Source organism: Nicotiana sylvestris, chromosome 8 (genome assembly GCF_000393655.2).
Source record: "Nicotiana sylvestris chromosome 8, ASM39365v2, whole genome shotgun sequence".
NCBI classification, from domain to species: domain Eukaryota; kingdom Viridiplantae; phylum Streptophyta; class Magnoliopsida; order Solanales; family Solanaceae; genus Nicotiana; species Nicotiana sylvestris.
The window spans coordinates 179,266,051-179,285,633 of record NC_091064.1 but is presented as its reverse complement, the minus strand read 5'-3'; the positions used below and the strand labels follow the sequence as shown (position 1 = coordinate 179,285,633).

Below are 19,583 nucleotides of genomic sequence, written 5' to 3'. Positions count from 1 at the left end.
ATATTCAGTGATGAACAAGATGAAAGATGCTTCCTAGTATGTCGGAACCAAATGATTGCTCATACATGTGGTAACTTTAGATGTAAAAATTAAACGTAATGAATGCGATTGACTTAACCAAAAGATGATGCTCATATGATTGTAGGATCTAGAGTCTTTTTACTATCAAACAGAGATGCTAAATTTCAGATCTGTATACAATGAACAAGGTTGTCTTTTGTATTCTCTTTCAGATGGATCCCCTACAAAGTGTTTGTTTCTCCCTATTTATAAGGGACAATCCCTTTTGAAATCCTAAAAAGGTACAACATGAAGGATATTCCAAAAGCATATCCGTAATGTCTCCTACTGAGCTTGCACTACTGTAGTCATCGTGTGTTAACTAACCATTCTTGGTCGCTACCTTTTATCACAACGACCATGGCATGCCACACCATGATGACTTCCTTCCTTGTCGTACTAAGTAGTGGTCGTGGTTGTCAAATTTGGACCCATATAGTTAGTCCCTCCGCTTGTTGAGGTCGCGGCCCTGTGCGTCCTTGATAAGTGGATGTCGCCCATATCCGCAGAGAAATTTGACGATTAGATTGTAACGGTTTGATCGACAATGAAAGAGCAGCGCAATCTACGGTATACCGGATAGCGTGGCATATCGAGAAATGACATCACTCTCACGTGCGTCATCATTGTGTGTCTTCCGGAGGCAGAGACCAATTGGCTTGCCGCTTCGATTTTGGTGCCACTGACAACCTTTCGCTTCGATTCTGGTGCAACCCAACTCTATAAATAGGGGAAGGGTTTGTTTTTTCAAAACCTCTTAGCCATTTCCTCTTTGGTGTGTGTATTGCTTCCCTTGGTTGCTCCTTCTTGTTTCTTCAGCTCTGTTTCTGCGATTTCTTCGCTTCCTTTCTTTCGTTCATCGTTCTTGTTGTGTTTTTTTTTATCAATATCTCTTCTGCCATAGATATGCCTAGAACACACCGGTCACACGAGGAGATTTTTTATGCCACCCCGTTATCCATGGCACTTCCTTCTGGTGGTGAGGACGTGGTGATAGAGGAAGGGGATAGTTTTTCCACTGTGGAAGAGATATTACCGAGACACCCCATGTCTCGAAACAATTTTCTTAAAGAACCTGCCCCTAATCCTGCTCTGGTAGTGTTTGAGACCAAACAGGCTCATATAGATGACCTCTGTACTACGCATAATATTCCCCCTCATGTCGAGATGGTTACGGCGGGGAAGGACTTCGTGGAGGTCCATAGACCGGGATATTGTGCTTTTTACATATATCCCTTCGTGATCGGTCACTCCTTCCCCCTTCTTCCGTTAGCGGAGGAATTCTACCGATTTTGTGAGGTCTGGCCGGTGCAGCTCTCTCCATACACGTACAAGATTTTTCTGGTATTGACGAAGTACGCGGAGTTGGCAGGGTGTGAAGTTGACATTCACCACCTTTTGCACTTATTTTCCCCTAGTTTTCACAGGGGTATTATGGTGCACTTGAGGCATCGTGCGACCAAGGGGTTGGTGATCGGAATAGATGACCAGGCAAGCCGTAAATTCTGGCATAAATACTTCTTTGTCAGAACTGAGCACATTGTGTCGGACCCCACTGGATTCCCGAGCGGTGGAATTATAATCGTAGGTGTTGGAACTTGTTTACTCTCTATTTTTTTGTACCACTTAGTATTTATCTGTAGCTTTCTATTGCAGTTGTGGGGCGTACACCTCATCTCATCACCGGTATAAGGGACTGGGTAGCCCTCTTACTACCTTACGCGATGGAGACACGAGATTGGCCTGCTTTCATGAAACGCTTTAGGCCGAAGGTCCCATCCGGTAAGTATTTTCCTCTGTCGTTCTTTGGTTATTTGTCGTTGTTTTTTGATACGATTCCTTGTGATGATAGGTCGTAGGGCTTTTAGAAGGAGGGCCTCAGTCCTTACATTTTGCCAGGCCGTCGCATTGGCGGGGATGCAATTTATCTTAAAGGAGTCTGTCCGAGGGGGTCGTGCTCAGTCAGTACAGGTGAGAGACCCATCTCAGGATATGGTTGTAAGGGATGAGATCTCTTCTTGAACGGCCTATCACCTCGTGGATGAGTCCTCTAATGGGAACGAATCTCGGACGAGAAAAAAGAGAAGGGTAGAACTCGGGAAGGACGTTGCCATAGATGTTGGTAAGAGTAGAACTGGTGCGTCGGAGACAGCACCGGTACCCATTTTAATGGTGGACGCCATTTTGGCGGGGAGGTCCCCTCCGACAGAAGGAGTATTCCAAGGAGGGGGGTCTGTGCGTTCTGCCGAGGGTGGCACATCATCTATCATTGGAGGAGTTGTATACGTCGGCGGCGATGACTCCGGTTCGGACGTTGACCCAGGAGATGTACGAGAGTTCTTGGAGTGCCACACTCATATAGAGGTTAGAACAGAGGGTTCTGATCGGCACATAGTCATCCTTGGGGACTACGACCTGTTGTCGAACTGCGATCATGTGGCCTCGATGTTTGCCCCTTTATGCCCTGCTCTTGAGAGCGCGACATTTAAAGCGATGAGTGATGCAGAGTTGTCATGGAGCATTTCCGGCATGGTTCTACGGGTAAATGCTTCTCTTTTCTTTTTGTTATTGGATCTATTTCGTATCTTTATTCCATTCTTTTGTTTTAACTTGTCTTTCATATTAGACCCTCATCATGGAGATCGAGCGTGAACGTCGAGAAAGGCGGAGGACGCCCATCTATGGGAAGATATCCTCCAAGTATCAACAATACCGCACCAAGCATCGTGCAATGGCCGACATCTTCACTCAGGATCGCGACTTTCAGCTGCTCTGCGATGGGCTTAAGCAAAGGGAGGATCAATTGGCGCATAAAGTCGAAGAACTGAAAGAACGAGATGAGGACCTTATGAAGGCTATTGCCCGTTGTAGTGAACTTGAGGCGGCCCTTAAAGCCAGGGAAGATGAGATCGAGCTGAGTAAGGGAGTGATGGCTGAAAATGCCGACCTCCAAGTAAAGGTGGCTAATATATCTGCCAAGCTTGATAAGAGGGTGGTGGAGATCGTCGACCTTAAGGGTGAGTTGAGTGCTAATGCTGATGGGTTGGCTCACACCGAAAGGGATAGGGCGACTACCGTCTTTGAGGTGGCGGCTCTGGAAGACGCACTCTGTGTTTGTAGATTGGAGCGGGATAAGGAAGTGGAGGCATCTGCGCTTAAGGTGGCGAGATTTGAGGGATGTATCCGAGATCTTGAGGTGGAATTGTCCGCATTAAATGAACAAGTTGTTGCTTTGAAGGCGGAGGACGTACGACGGCAGGCGCAACCTTCTACTTCCCATGCTTCGACCGACATGTCGTGCCTCGAGATTTATATGAGTTGTGGGTTCATGCCGAAGCCCAGCTTGACATATATAAGTCTCTTCAAGCTGATGGGAAAATATCTGATATAGAACTCCGAGAGGTGCATATTAAAGAACGCGTCGCTCGAGAGGCATGTGGTTACGACCCCGTCACACCTAGTGGAGACGATTTTGATTTCGACGATGCAGACAAGCTCGCCTCTGATTCTTGGTACAATGAGGACTATGCCACGCGGGGTGATACGTCATAGGACTTGGCTATATTTATTTTGCTTTTCCATTTTTGTTGGGGCGTTCTTGAGCCCTTTGTAAAAGGTTTTTGTAATATAACAGTTGTAATGGAGCAATTACTTTTTATTGCGTACCTCTGAATTATTTTCTTGTCGTGTTTGTTTATTTGGCGATGCCCTTTGTTGTAGTCGTGCTTAATTCGGATTATCGAAATGTTACCTATTGTGTTTTGAGCGATATTGCTCTTATGTCGAGATTTTTGCTTTGGTAATGGCCTTAGCCATAGGGATGTTGCTTTCGAGCTAATGTCGAAGTGTTATCCTGTCATGTTTCGAGCGATGTTGAACTCATTTTTTGTGGCGATAGCCTTAGCCGCGGGGTGTCATTCGACTTAATGTCGAAATGTTAACCCGTTATAGTTTGAATGGTATCGAACTCTTTCGTGGGGATGGCTTTAGCCATGGGGTGTTATTTCGACTTAATGTCGAAATGTTAACCCATCGTTGTTAGAATGGTATCGAACTCTTTCGTGGCGATGGCTTTAGCCATGGGGTGTTATTTCGACTTAATGTCGAAATGTTAACCCATCGTTGTTAGAATGGTATCGAACTCTTTCGTGGCGATGGCTTTAGCCATGGGGTATTATTTCGACTTAATGTCGAAATGTTAGTCCATCGTTGTTCGAATGGTATCGAACTCTTTCGTGGCGATGGCCTTAGCCATGAGGTGTTATTTCGACTTAATGTCGAAATGTTAACCCATCGTGGTTCGAATAGTGTCGAACTCTTTCGTGGCGGTGGCCTTAGCCATGGGGTGTTATTTCGACTTAATGTTGAAATGTTAACCCGTCGTTGTTCGAATGGTATCGATTATCGAACTCTTTCGTGGCGATGGCTTTAGCCATGGGGTGTTATTTCGACTTAATGTCGAAATGTTAACTCGTCGTTGTTTGAATTGTATCGAACTCTTTCGTGGCGATGGCCTTAGCCATGGGGTGTTATTTCGACTTAATGTCAAAATGTTAACCCGTCGTGGTTCGAATAGTGCCGAACTCCTCTATAGAGATGGCCTTAGCCATGGGTGTCATTTCGACTTAGTATCAAAATGTTAACCTGTCGTGGTTCGAATAGTGTCGAACTCTTCTATGGCGATGGCCTTAGCCATGGGGTGTTATTTTGACTTAATTTCGAAATGTTAACCCGTCGTGGTCTGAATAGTGTCGAACTCTTCTATGGTGATGGCTTTAGCCATGGGTTGTCGAGTGTGTCTGTTTCATTCATATATTGGAGATACTTGTCGATTTTGTACATTCATTGGAGTAATTTCATTCATGTATTGGAGATACATGTCGGTTTTTTACATTTATTGGAGTAATATCCCTGTACCTAGTCCCATTCATTGCTCGACCTGGAGATGCTATCGGCAGGCTGAGCGATGAATTATGTTTTGAACATCGAGACATCCCACTCGTCACCTCGTTAAAAACCTCTCCGATAAAACCCGATTGGGACAAAACTCGGGTGAGGGAAAAAGAGTGCGACTTAGGTGGCGTCATTTCTCAGAAGTGGAAATATTTGAGGTGGGCGACATTCCAGTTGTTTTGTATTAGTTTTCCTTCCATTGTTTCTAACTGGGATGCTCCGTTTCTTGCTGTTGTTGTGACTTCATATGTCCCGTCCTAGTTTGTTCCCAATTTTCCTTTATTTGGGTCTTTTGCTGCCTATGTTTTGGCCTTGAGGACGTAGTCCCTGACTCTGAGTGGTCGTATTTTGGCCTTCTTGTTGTAGTACCTTTCTGCTTTTTTTTTTTGAGTTGTCATTCTTATGTGAGCCATGTCCCTTCGTTCTTCTACCTCGTCCAGGTCTTGTATTCTGTTTTCGTCGTTGCTCGGTCCACTTTAATTGGAGTACCTCAGGCTGGGTTTTCCGACCTCAACGGGTATAACTGCTCGGTATCGTAGACCTGTGAATACGGCGTCTCACCTGTACTGGTTTTTGGCATTGTGCAGAAGGCCCATAACACCTCTCGTAGCAGTTCCGGGCATAGCCCTTTAGCGTCCTCGAGTTTTTTCTTTAATATATTCAATATTATTTTGTTGGAGGATTCCGCTTGACCATTGCCGTTGAGGTGATATGGCATGGAGAGTATCCGTTTGGTGTGCCATTTTTTGAAGAATTCAGTCGTCTTTTTCCCGATGAATTGAGGTCTATTGTCGCAACTGATTTCTTTGGGGATGCCGAAGCAACATATGATGTTTTTCCAAATGAATGCGACGACTTCCTATTCGCGTATTTGAGCGAACGCACCTGCTTCAACCCATTTGGAAAAGTAATCAGTTAAAACCAAAAGGAAGTATATCTTACCTTGCCCTGCTGTGAGGGGTCCGACGATATCCATCCCTATTTTATGAACGGCCATGGAGAGGTGACGGAGTGCAGGAGTTTGCCCGCCTGATGTATCATAGAGGCGTATTTCTGGCATTGCTCACATTTCTTGACGTAATCTGCAGCCTTTTTTTCATAGTGGGCTAGTAGTATCCTGCACAAATAAGACATCTGAAGAGGGCCCGGTTGCTTGTATGGGCACCGCAGTGGCCCCCGTGTACCTCTTCGAGCACACGCCTTGTTTGATTTGGTCCAAGCCATTTGGCCAAAGGACCGCCGAATGTCCTTTTGTAAAGGTCATGGTTTATGAGGTTGTACCTGGCCGCTTGTATTCGAAGCTTTTTGGCTTCTTTTTTATCTTGTGGGAGTGTTCCCTCCTGCAAATATGATATGATGCGGTTGTGCCAGTCCCAAGTTAAATTTATAGAATGTACCTCGACTTGGTCTATTGATGAGTGGAGGATGGTGACCACGTTCTCCTTGGTGATATTTTTAGTTGTTGCTGCCAGCTTGGCGAGATCATCTGCTTCGATATTTTGCGCCCGTGGTATTTGGTCGAGTCGGCATTCGTCGAATTCTGGTAGCAGCTTGTGGATTTTGGTCTGGTATTTCTGTAACCTCAGCTCTTTGATCTGCAAAGTCCCAGTAACTTGATTTACGACAAGTTGAGAGTCCCAACGGAGGATGACTCATCGTGCACCATATTTGAGGGCCATTTTTAGTCCTGCAATTATGGCCTCATACTCGGCCTCGTTGTTAGTCATTTCAGGGCACCCTATGTATTAGCGAATCACTTCGCCCGTTGGGACTTCGAGTACAAGTCCCAATCCAGATCCTGGCGCGTTGGATGCGCCATTGGTGTAGAGGACCCAAAGGTCGGGTCGCCCAGGGGAGGCGCGAAGCGCTTCTTGCTCGACCTCAGACAGTATTTCTGCACTGAAGTCAGCGACGAAGTCGGCGAGTACTTGTGATTTTATCGCAGTTCGCGGTTGATATGTTATATCATGTTCGCTCAATTCTATGGCCAATTTGGCCAATCTACCCGACAGCTCGGGTTTGTGCAGTTTGCTTCTGAGGGGAAAAATCGTCAGCACCTTTATGGGGTGACACTAAAGCCCGTTTTCTTTCTTTAGCACACTGAAAAATTTATGACACATGTCTGACGACCGTGAGATGAACCTTGACAGGGCAGCTATCCGACCTGTCAGTTTTTGTACCTATTTTTTGCTAGTTAACATTTTCGGTATTCCTTCGATGGCCTTAATCTAATATGGGCTGACCTCGATACCTTTTTGTGATACCAGGAAACCAAGGAATTTGCCCGAGGTTACGCCGAAGGTGCATTTTTTGGGGTTTAGTTTTATGCCGTACTGCCTTAATATGTCGAAGGCTTCCTTCAGATGATCGATATGATCTTCTTTCCTTTTCGACTTAACCAGCATGTCGTCGATGTAGACTTCCACTGTTTTGCCGAGTTGGTCTTTGAACATCTTGGTGACCAATCTCTAGTACATCGCCCTCCATTCTTTAGTCCGAACGACATGACCTTATAGCAGTATGTTCCTCGGTGAGTGATGAAAGTAGTTTTCTCTTGGTCTTCTTCCTCCATGAGGATCTGGTTGTAACCCGAGTAGGCATCTAAGAAGTTCAGCAACTGGTGCCCTGCTGTTGCGTCGATGAGCTGGTCGACGTATGGCAATGGAAAGGAGTCTTTTGGGCATGCCTTGTTTAGGTCTGTGAAATCTACACACATCTGCCACTTTCCGCTTTTCTTCTTTACCATGACCACATTGGCGACCCACTGGGGATATTTTGACTCTCGGACGGAGCCATTTGCGAGCAACTTATCGACTTCTTCGCTGACTACTTCATTGATTGCGGTGTTAAACTTCCTTCTTATTTGCCGCACTGGCAGGTAGGGGGGTCAACATTCAGTTTGTGCATGGCGATGTCTTTCGGGATTCTTGGCATACCTGCATGGGAGAAGGCAAACATATCAGCATTGTTAGTTAAGAATTTACGAAACTTACCTGGTTCCGAGAGGTTGTGCCTGATATAAGCCTTTTTGTGCTGTCGGTGTCGTCCAGTAGGATGGGATCGAGATCCTCTATTGTCGACTTAGATGCTTCCACGATGTTGGGGTCTTTGATAACGTATATCCGTACGTTAAGTTTGGTTCTCGACATCACTGATTGTTGTGCTTCCCCACTTGCCCCTTTAGTTGTTGGGTGTGGGCGCAATCCTGGGCGATGCGATAGCAATCCTATGCGGTGTGTTGTTCGCCTCGGATGCTGAATACCCCCTAGAGAGTAGGAAACTTGATTATTTGATAGAGACTGGACGAGACTGCTCGCATGGCGTGTATCCACGGGCGCCCTATGATAGCGTTGTAGGTTGTATCTTGATCCATGACGTGAAACATCATTTCCAGGGTGACTCCTCCGGCTAGGACGGGTAGCACTGTCTCTCCAGAAATCCACTCGACTGCATTATTAAAACATGTTAATGTTATGCAATGCGGTATTATTTTATCTTCGAGTCTCATCTATATGAGGAGTTGAGGATAGATAATACACGCGTCGCTCCCATCATCTACCATTATTCTTTTTACATCAGTATCTGCAATACGTAAAGTGATAACAAGAGCATAGTACTGAGGAGAAGACAACCGGCAGTATCTGACTTATCAAAGACGATACTATCTTCGAGGTCAACATACCGTTCACGAGTGATCGACTGTTTGAGTTTATGTATGGTGGTGAACTTTACATGATTGATTGCCATGTCATTGTCCCCGCCGATGATCATCTGTATAGTACGAACGGGAGAAGGCGGTTTTGGAGGTCTCTGGGGTTGTTCGCGTCTACGGGCAAAGTTAGCCCGTCCTCGATCGCTCAGCAATTCTTTTAGGTGTTCCTGATTTAGCATTCTCACTACCTCCTACTGCAGTCCTATGAAATCTTCAGTTTTGTGACCCCTTTCCTAGTGGAATTCGCATAAAGTGTTCGAATTCTGAGTGTTTGGGTTGGACTTCATCTTTTGCAGCCATTGTACCTTGGTACCGAGTTTCTCTAGTGCGTACACTATTTCTGAAGGAGAGACACAAAAATTGTGAGCAGGTAGGAGTGGAGGCATACCTTTCTCATGTCGATATGGCATTGTATGTCGAGGAGGAGCTTCCGTGTGCCGCGGAGGGGGCGAGATGGATGTCTTGACGTAGGGATAATGTCTTTCCCGATCGAGATGGGGCCCCGACTGATCTCTTCGACCCTCGTTGCGATGATCTTTCCTAGCTTCAGTTTGAACTAACGCCAACCGCTGGATCAGACCGTTGAAGTCATCCTCGTCGGCTCTTACCTCAGCGCAGTAGGCGTTATGGATTTCTTCCCAAGTGGTTAGAGGGTATTTCATGAGCCTGCTTAACAATTTTCTGGTGCTCTCGACCCGTTCCTGTTTAGTCCATTCTAGAAGGCTGCTACCGACATTCCCTCTGGCACATTTGGCAAGCTCATTCTCACTCTGTTGAACTGAGCTAGGAAGTCCCTGAGTCCCTCGCTGTGCATCTGCCTAACGGCAAATATGTCGTTTACTCTGGCTTCTGCATGGGCGGTGACAAACTTGTCTGCTATTTCTTTGAACGTTGCTATCGAACGTGCCGATAGTTGGGAGTACCAGGTTAGGGCTTCCCCTGTTAGGGTCTCGTCGAACTCTTTTAGTAGCACCGATGGTACCTGTTCTTTTTAAAGATCGTTACCTTTTACGGTCATGATGTAGTAGATAATATGATCTTCTGGATCGGTAGTACCGTCATATATCTTTAGGTATGGTGGCATTTTGAAGGTTTTTGGAATGGCGTAAGGGGCCGCTTCTTCATTGTATTGTTGCTCGATGAATCGACCAACGTCTTGTTTTGGCAAAAACTTTAGGGCGCCTGGTATTTTGTCAACCCTCTCTTGGTGTTCCTTCATCTGGTCATGGAGTGCTTTATTCTTATTTTTCATCTCCTCCATTTTCCTTAAAACGGTTGCGAGCGTGTCAATACCTGCATCATCAGCAATATGAGTGTTACCTGTACGGGGGACATCTCGCTCATCAGCGATCGTCGTGACATCTGCATGTGCAACATCTCTGTTATCCCTTTGGGCGGGTTTATCAAGTATGTTGTTCAGAGTACTTGTTAGTCATTCTTCCAGTAGTCTTCTCACTGTCGGTGGTGCCTCTCCTTTTGTAGATGTGGAGGATTCCTTCTCACGCGAAGCAGTTATGCTTTCGTGTGGGGGAGGTGAAGCGTCTCCCCTGGGTGTGGTGTTCGGTGTCCCGTTTTCGTTATCTTCCCCGCTGTCTTCGTTGATGGTGTTCAGGAGGTTGGTTGTGACACCTACTATTGCTTTTTGCCTTGCATCTCCTTTCTGTGCCATTGTTAGTTTGCGCATAGCTAGGGGAGGTGACTATCCTTTTCTATGGTCTAGATGAAACTAAAATCTTAGCTAAAGAAATTCCCACAGACGGCACCAAACTGTTTGACCAAAAGATACCAAAACCTTTTGATTAAATCAATTAATGAAGATGATTGGGTAAATCTCAGCCAAGCGTAATAAAATCTAGATTCAGTGATGAACAAGATGAAAGATGCTTCCTAGTATATCGGAACCAAATGATTGGTCATAAATGTGGCAACTTTAGATGTAGAAATTAAACATAATGAATGCGATTGACTTAACCAATAGATGTTGCTCAGATGATTGTAGGATCTAGAGTCTTTTTAATATCGAACATAGATGCTAAATTTCGGATCTGTGTACAATGAACAAGGTTGTCTTTTGTATTCTCTTTCAGATGGATCCCCTACAAAATGTTTGTTTCTCCATATTTATAAGAGACAATCCCCTTTGAAACCTTAAAAAGGTACAACATGAAGGATATTCCAAAAGCATATACCTAATGTCTCCTACTGAGCTTACACTACTGCAGTCGTCGTGCATTAACTAACCATTCTTGGTCGTTACCGTTTATCACAACGACCATGGGATGCCACACCATGATGACTTCCTTTTTTATCGTACTCAATAGTGGTCGTGGTTGTCAAATTTGGACCCATACACTATGTCCGAATTAACATCAAAAACTAGTTAGTTTGACCATAATACTCTGAAAATATTCACGCAATTTGTAACGACCATAGTACTACTTACTTATTCATTCGGGCAGATACTTAAATTAATAAATTCTACTTCTCCACTTATTTGTCTAAAAGGTGAACAGAAAATCATTTTGGACACCTAAATCAGGAAGAAATAAAATGTCACCTATGTCTTATTTCCCCTGATCGATAAGACCATTTAAAAAATCCCCAGATTTGTATGACAACAGAAAGGGACGTGGCATTCTTATTCTTAATGGATGGAATTCAAACTGGACAAAGCAAGTCCATCATTGGTCAAACAACAACCTCGCTTCGAATTTGTAGTTAAAATCAATTTTGAATTGTAATAAATGTCAACCAAAATACTGAGTAATTTCCTTACTCTACTTAAAAGGCATCAACACGTACGTTTTGCTAGTAATGTCGTTGGAGAAGGGAACGTGGGAACAAGGAATCACCCCACAAATGGACGAGCTCAAAAGAAGGAAGGAGGCAAGAACCATGAATAAGGCAGGGGCGAAGCTAGCCTATTAAATACGGGTTCGGTCGAACTCAATGAATTTTGTTTAAACTCTTTACTTTTATTAATAAATCTATTAAGTATATATAAATATATAATTATAAATTCAGTAACTAAGACGAGTTATAGGATTTGTGGCAAATTCAAACCCCACAAATTGTTAGGTGTTTGCCATAATTTTTTTACCATATTTGGTTTCCTATTTGTTGAAGGAAAGGGCAACATGTTTACCTTAATTGGATTTTTCTTTTTGTAGAAGGAGATTATAATTCTTCCATATTTGGCTAGTCCCTTTTCTTGTAGGAAAATGCTTGGACTTTTATAAATTGAGGATCCTTCCTTCTCATTCAGTAGCATCCACAATGTAGTCATATGGGGTTTGAGAGTCGTATTTAGGGGAAAACTTTATGGGACAAATGTTAGTGTGTCACTTGTGTATGCCTCTTCGTGAAGTTGTTCTCTAGATATTTTGTACTCTCTTTTATATAGTGGATTGCTCATCTCCGCTGTGGACGTAGTTCAGTTGACCGAACTATATTATATGTTTGTGTATCTTTTGGTATTTCTTGTTTGTTATCTGATTTATCGTCGTTCAAGGCTAGCGTTACTAGCTTCCGCATGACACGACTTTTTCGGTCTTAACACAAACTTCAAAATCTTGGCGGATTTTGTCACAATAACTAGCCAAATAATCAGGAGACCATATATCGAATCATTATGACACAAGTTTGAATTCTAAGTATAATTTCTCAATTAAAGTAGCCCCACTAAGCATTAGTTTGAATTCTAAGAAGAAGAAGACAAAGATGAGGAACATCCTTCAACATTTTCATTTACATTCTTTTAGAGTTGTTTCTTAACAATTGCGATATCCAATGAAAAGGGAAAAGACTCCAACTGGAGAAAAAAAACAATTGACCTACCACAAAAGTAATACATTTATTAGCGTTGATGGTTTCTAGTAAATATTTTTTGGCCAGGCGCAAGGACAGCCTTTGGATCAAACTGGCTCTTTCTCTCGACAAATCTTCCCCATTGATCTCCAAAATGCTTCTTCCATTCCTCTGTGGATTTGTAATGCGGAAGGTACAACTTGAAATCAAATCCATTATTTATGCAAGTTTGCAAGATCTCTTGGTTCTGTGCCACCATCTCATTTATTTCAGACTCTTTTGGATGTGCATGGCTAAACCGAAGCAGAGCCACTAAGTAAAATATTTCACCTTTGGGTAACACCACTGACGATCGATTATTCCACCTGGTTCACAAAAGAAAATTATAAGAAGCGAGTAAAGCAAAAAATAATAATTATATTATATATATAATATAATTTCCTGATGGGAAAGTTTGGTGACCAAGAGACACAGTTTTTAATAATCATACATATATGCCGTAATCTCAAATTAGTTGGTGCTATTTGTATCAGTTTTATCTGAATTAATTACTCTAGTTTACTAATGCATTCAATTAGGTTTAGAACAGACTAAAAAGGATGTACGAAACATTCCGCGATCACGTAGAATTCGGGGAAGAACGGCACTTTAAGGGGGTGCGATTTAGGAAGTCTACTCTAATAGAATGGTCAGTGGTTGGTTTCATGGCTCGAACCCATAATCTATAGGGACTATGTTCCAAAACAACTTTACTATTGTTCCAAAACTCCCTTCCTAGAATGGACTATGTTTAGGAAATCTACGATAAATTAATTGGGCATCAAATTTTACACCTCGTGAAAATCTACATACGTCGATAAATAAAAGCCAAACAAAAATTCAAATTAAATGACAAAAGAAACAACAAGGATAGTTTGGCCCAACTGAAATAGTAGTTGAGGAAAGGAAAGAAGACAAGCGATGGTGTCACTATTAATCGGGTTGGCGAATTAATATTCTTGTCGTCACTTATATTGGCTAAAAACTGACCCTCAAAGCTTCTGTACTCCATATCTCCTTTTCTACTAAAAGACTGAATCATTGTGACCTAAATATCCTCCCCAAAGCCTATTTATCAGATTGAGGCACTTACTTGCAGGGCGAAAAAGTTAAAAATATTTGCAGTAATTTTTGTTTTGGGAAAAATATTAATCTAGGCTAATATAGGAGTACCATATTTGGAACAAAAGTAACAAATAGTGGGGCCCATTGTATCTTTGTCACAAAGTACTCACCGGAGTATTACGTTATAACTTAGAAGAGCGGGAATGATATCTTGTGCCACCGAAGCATTAGCGTCAATGCAGACGCACCGATCAAGTACAAGCTACATTGCAGGGAGTACAACGGTATGCAACTATAGGGGGTTAAATATTTAGAACTCGTGGGGTCAGTGAAGATTTTTGAAAGAGTGGGACCCACTTTAGGAGAAGAGAGTAATGACCTAACTTGTTCAGAAATCTTAACTACCGGATTTTGGAATCCGTTTCCTATTCAGTACTATTAATATAAGAGACACGTCACCAAAATGGGACCCTTGCCCAATGGGTTTGCCACGCGTGATGTCTAATTCTGTGGTCCCAATACACGTCACCATCTGAGCTCCTAGTGCTTCCACGTGGCACCAACAGAGCCAATTAAACTTGTCCCCGTCAAAGAATTTTTTTTTTCAAAACCATAAGTTAGGTTTTCTTAGTGCCATTTGTGGTCTTAGCGAAAGAGTGATGGGTGATTGATGATGGTCGATAGATCCTTCACCCACTAATAATAAGTAATCCAATTTTAGGGTCAATCAATATTCAATTCACAAACACAATAAAGAGCATAAGAAATGTAGGAAGAAAATGTACTACTTACTTGCTACGGATGAGAGGATATGTCAACATAGGGCCATTGATACCATCTTTTAAGATGTTTTGGAACACAATTCGATTGAACGTGCCAATGTCTCTCTTGGAAACGAACATGTTAAGCCATGGATGAGGCGCATCCCATATACCATTATCCCTAGCCATTTGTTCTACGCGCTTTACTCGTAACAAGAAATCCATGTAAGTCATGTCGGCCTCAAACCTCAAGTGCTCGATAAACCTCAATCGCGCTAACAATTTCTCCACCATCTACCATAAAAAAAATGAACGATATTACATATGATCACAATGCAAGGAAAATTTAAAAAATATACTCCTATAAGACTTAAATATTAAACAAGGGTATTCCTGTCATTATCTTGGCATCGTATTGGGAGATTCTGCAAAATGATGGCGTTTTTTGGCAAATTGTTAAAAGAGAAAGAAATGGGGGAAGGGGACCGCAGAACGTCATGAAAATCTGGGGGTGATCAGCAAAAGGACGGACAGCTAATGGGATTTACTGTTTTAGCCTCAGGCTTCAGGACTTTTGTCATCAACGACAAGGACGGGAGATAGTGGAAGTACGGTGTCAATCTCGTAATAAAATCTCGATTCTGTGGGCACTTTCAAATAAGCTGGTTGGTTCTCTTGTGTCAGAAAATCCAAGGGAAGATTACAAACTATTAACGTAAAATTTGACACAGTGTATGGTCACTTTTCAAACGTCGTCGTCTCATAAACTACCAACTGGCACCCCCACCCCCTACTCCACGCCGCTTTTCTGCACACGTGTAATTTTTCAAAGAAATTTTCCTCTTTTCTCTTTTTTCGGTTTCTCGAATTTCTAATTTACAGTTAAATAAAGAGGAATTTATTCTAGGGAATGTAATTGTGGAAACGAATCATCCTTTTTGACCTTTTCACTGTGTTAGCTTAATCTTTATGTTCCCCTCTTTTTGGGACCCAATCCCTGATTCATGGTCAACATCTATTAGGGGCCCCTACCTTAGTAGCCAACTAGGTCAAAACTAAGTCAAAAACTCCTTGGTTACTAATTGTGATTTTAACTACACTTATACTTATAAAGTTAAAAACTTTAAATAAGGTAGCCATAATAAAAACATTCTCCCAACCATACAACGGGGAATGCTAAAAGCAAAAGTAAAAGAAAAAGTAGTAAAAAAGATTTGAAATTGACAGAATTACCATATTTACAGTGGTGGGATGGTCATGGTTGTGATAATGCAGGGCCACTTCAAGGCAATAGAGAACCGGGCCAGTGTTTGTGGGTAACTGGGTCGGGTCAAATGAATGATTTGAATCCAATGGCACCGACGGCCACCCATTTACCGGGTCATCACTGTTTACAAACACAAATCCTTCCACATAATCGAACGATTCCGGACTCATTACCAGTAACTCCGCATCACGAGTAAACTCGTCGAATTCACTGTATACCACTCTTATCCACCTTACCTAATTCACAAAAACATACCCATAATTAATAATCACATTTCGTGAGCGTGTTAAAATATTGATTTTATATAGGAATTGTCCAGAAAAATTGTGTTCCTTAAACAAATAAAATTAAAAGTACAAACCATATCCGGGGCGGGTTGAAGCATAACCCGAGCTCTAGTGATGATACCAAACTGACCAAGTCCCCCAAGAACAGAGAAGAAGAGTTCAGAATTTTGAGAGTTTGAGCAGACGGTTCTCTCTCCGTTGCCGGTAACCACTTCCAATTCCGTTACAGTTGACGTTTGGGGTCCATAACGGAAAGCTTGGCCACTGACGCCGGCGTTAGACAGAGTACCTCCGACTGTTAAATCAAGATAATCCGTCCACGAGATAGGAGCCAAGCCGTAACCCAAAACGCAGCGTTTCAAGACGTCAGCCCATAATGCTCCGCCACCCACGTCGGCATACATGGCGGAGACGTTGACGTCGATTCTGTTATTATCGCCCAATGATTTCATGTCGATAACGAGTCCATGATGGGCCATAGCTTGACCGTTAATGGAATGACCGTTACCCCTCGCCGCTACCGTTAATGTTGGTGAGTGTAACGCTTGCCTAATCACCCGCGCAACGTCATCGGCACCGGCCGGACGTATAACCGCTAACGGCTTCACTGCATACATGCCGCCAAAATCTTTACCGGCTAAACCGGTTACCGTGAGTCCATAATCAATGCTTCCTTCAATGTCCAAGTTTTTCAAAACGCCGTCGTCAATTTTTTCAGGTTCAGGTATTGAATCAGCTTCATTCTCAGCAACAAATCTCTCAACTAAACACGCTAACATCCTTTTTGCTGAATTGGGTATCTGAAAACAAAATTCCTGCTTTTCTTATATATTTGATACAAAAATATGTGCTCTGTTTTTTTAAAAGTAAGAATTGTGTTGTGAGACTAATTTTTGTGCAAATAATAGAATTCTTGGTTATGGTGGTGGGGAAGAGGAGGAGGTTTAAGGAGGCTTTAAATAGCGGCGGGATGGGGGATTTTAAGAATGGAAAATGAATGAAATACTTAAAAATATGTAGAGAAAGAGGGTGGGGAGAGGGGGTGGGTAAAAGGGGGGGGGGGTGAAATTTGACGTCAAGAAAGCCTTTCAATATCCAGTTGACGCTGTGATCCTATCGGCTTCCTCCTCTGTCTGCCACTTCCACAAACATTATTTATTTATTTTATTTGTATTTTCTAAGTCTCAATATATATAATATATGTGTTATAAAAAATATCATAATTTCTTTACTTAAAAATATTTAATTTCAGTTTTCTTACTCTTAATAAGATAATTTATAGTCAGGTAAATATTTATAACTTGTTTTAAACAGATGCAGAGGGTTTGGGATATTTGAATGCTATTTACCATCCATTTTTATTACTGCTTTTCAAATTTTTTGTTTTGCTGTAATTTTTTTATATATCAAAAGTTTTTCCAACCATTGAAGTTTTTCATAAACCTCTGAAAACAAAAAATGTTCTCGTCCACTTTGGCAAATCAAATGATTCAATGGTTGTTATTATTTACAATTGAAGGAAAGAAAAATAGAAATTTGCATCTCTAATTTTGTTTCTGAAACAAGAATGTTAGCTGAAGATAATTCCCATTGACTCTTTATTTTTATTTTTTTAAATAACAAGAGTTCCGTTGACTCTTTCCCTAGTCAATATCTTAGGCACGTTTACCGCCTATTCAACCTCTTCCATTTGGCAAAAAAATTAACCCCTCTCCCTTCTTTTTTTTTTTGGTTTCTTTTGTTGCTCTAAGCAAGTGTATTAATAACATAATAACGTGATTAATTTGGTAGATATCTTTTGCATCATCAGTACATAAAATTATTAATGGAAATAAAATGGAAATAATGTAATTAATGGCTATCAATTAAAAACAACGACCATTATAGCACATTATTATATTTCATACAGTAAACATACATGTCATCTATAAATTAATTACAAATAAATTTCTATAATAAGTATTAATTTATAACATGGTAAAAATTGTAACTAAACTGTTACTGCCTTACTAGGTATTTTTTATATTTTATGAATTTGTTATTTTAAATATGTCAATGGGATACTTATTTTTATCATATTAAAACGTCTTAAGGTACTTGCAACTTATATTCAACATGGAACTATTAACTCAATCACATTTGATCAACTCAGATTAGTAGAGATAATACATAAATGGTGGAAATCAAATTTGACCAAATCCTATTTTGTAACTTATCCATTATCATCTGAGCATTGAAACAAACAATAACCATTATAGCACATTATTAAATTTCATACAGTAAACATATATTGTCACATATAAGTTAATTAAAGTAAATTTCTTTGATAAGTATTAATTTATAGCGATGGTAAAAATTATAACTAAACTGTTACAATATTATTAGTTGTTTTTAATATTTTATGAATTTATTATTTTAAAGTACGTCCATGGAATGCTCATTTTAATCATATTAAAACTCCTAAGGTACTTGCTACTTATATTAACTCAAACATATTTGATCAAATCAGATTAGTAAAGATAAACATAAATGGTTGGAATCAAAATTGACCAAATCCTGTTTTGTAACTTATCCATTATCATCTGAACATTGAAAGAAACAATATAAGACTGGATTATTTATTTATTTTTTAAAAGTTTGCGTTACATGAGCAAGCTTATTTGCATGAGAGAAATAAGGAAAATATTTAAATAATATACGTACATGAAAAGAATGGCCAACAACTTCAGCTGAAACCAATGAGGAATAAGAAGCAAGAAGAGCCATGGTACAAGCAAACAGGAAAAGTTGATGCCCCATTTCTAAAACGAAGAAAAATACAAGTCAATTGTGAAGTTAGAACTTGAAGATTGTGGTGCAGAGAAATGTGAGAAATGATCCCTTTATATATGAACGAGTTTGTATACCTACGAAAGCCACGGGCGGTAATACTTTTCTAATTAAGAATATAATATGTTGTTTTCTAATCTAATTATTTGTCAATTTTCTTTTACGATTGCGTGAAAAACTTTGTTTAACAATTGGAGTTTATTTTCTCGGTTGATTATAAACATTGAGTACATTGACTGCAAACATTTTGAACGCAAAATGTGACTAGATTGATTTCATCGTTGAAATGAATGTTACCAAGATGTAATGAAATCTGAAAGTGCATGTAGTGCGATTGACAATATTAATTGCATCTGCACCGTAATAACGTTGAATGTGGTTAATTTTTGTCTTCTTTTTGTGTAATACTTAGGACTCGTTTGGTTAAGTTCTGGGATATCTCATGGAATAATAAGCTAGGATATGCAATGAAATTATCTACCTCACCTCCTATACGGGATAATTAATACCAAAATAAAATTATACCGGTATTAACAAATAAACATAATGAAATATGGAATAACAATAATCCCAAGTTTATACAACGATTAATATCCTTATCGCAATAACCAAATGACCGCTCACGAGATAGAAGGGTTCATTTGGTGAATAAAAATATCCTTATTGTCCGAGAGTTGAATTTTAAAGCTAATTTTGACCAAAAATCTAATGTAAAGCCGTTGTATGAGAAGTAAACTTGCTTGAACCCATGATGCATGTATGTTGAGTCTTTGACCTCTAGAAGCGTATTTCCACCCTAAAGG

At 41.0% G+C, this 19,583-nt stretch overlaps 1 protein-coding gene across 1 annotated transcript; it reads right to left on the bottom strand.

The window, feature by feature from the left end:
* Positions 1-12,446: 12,446 nt before the first annotated feature.
* LOC104230796 (cytokinin dehydrogenase 7) lies at positions 12,447-18,791 on the bottom strand. Its single transcript, XM_009783675.1, has 5 exons — positions 18,655-18,791; positions 16,026-16,751; positions 15,631-15,900; positions 14,429-14,691; positions 12,447-12,897 (listed from the first exon to the last, which is right to left on the bottom strand). The coding sequence occupies exons 1-5, from the start codon at positions 18,748-18,750 to the stop codon at positions 12,582-12,584; spliced, it is 1,671 nt and encodes a 556-aa protein (XP_009781977.1). The 5' UTR covers positions 18,751-18,791; the 3' UTR covers positions 12,447-12,581.
* Between the last annotated feature and the right edge of the window lie 792 nt (positions 18,792-19,583).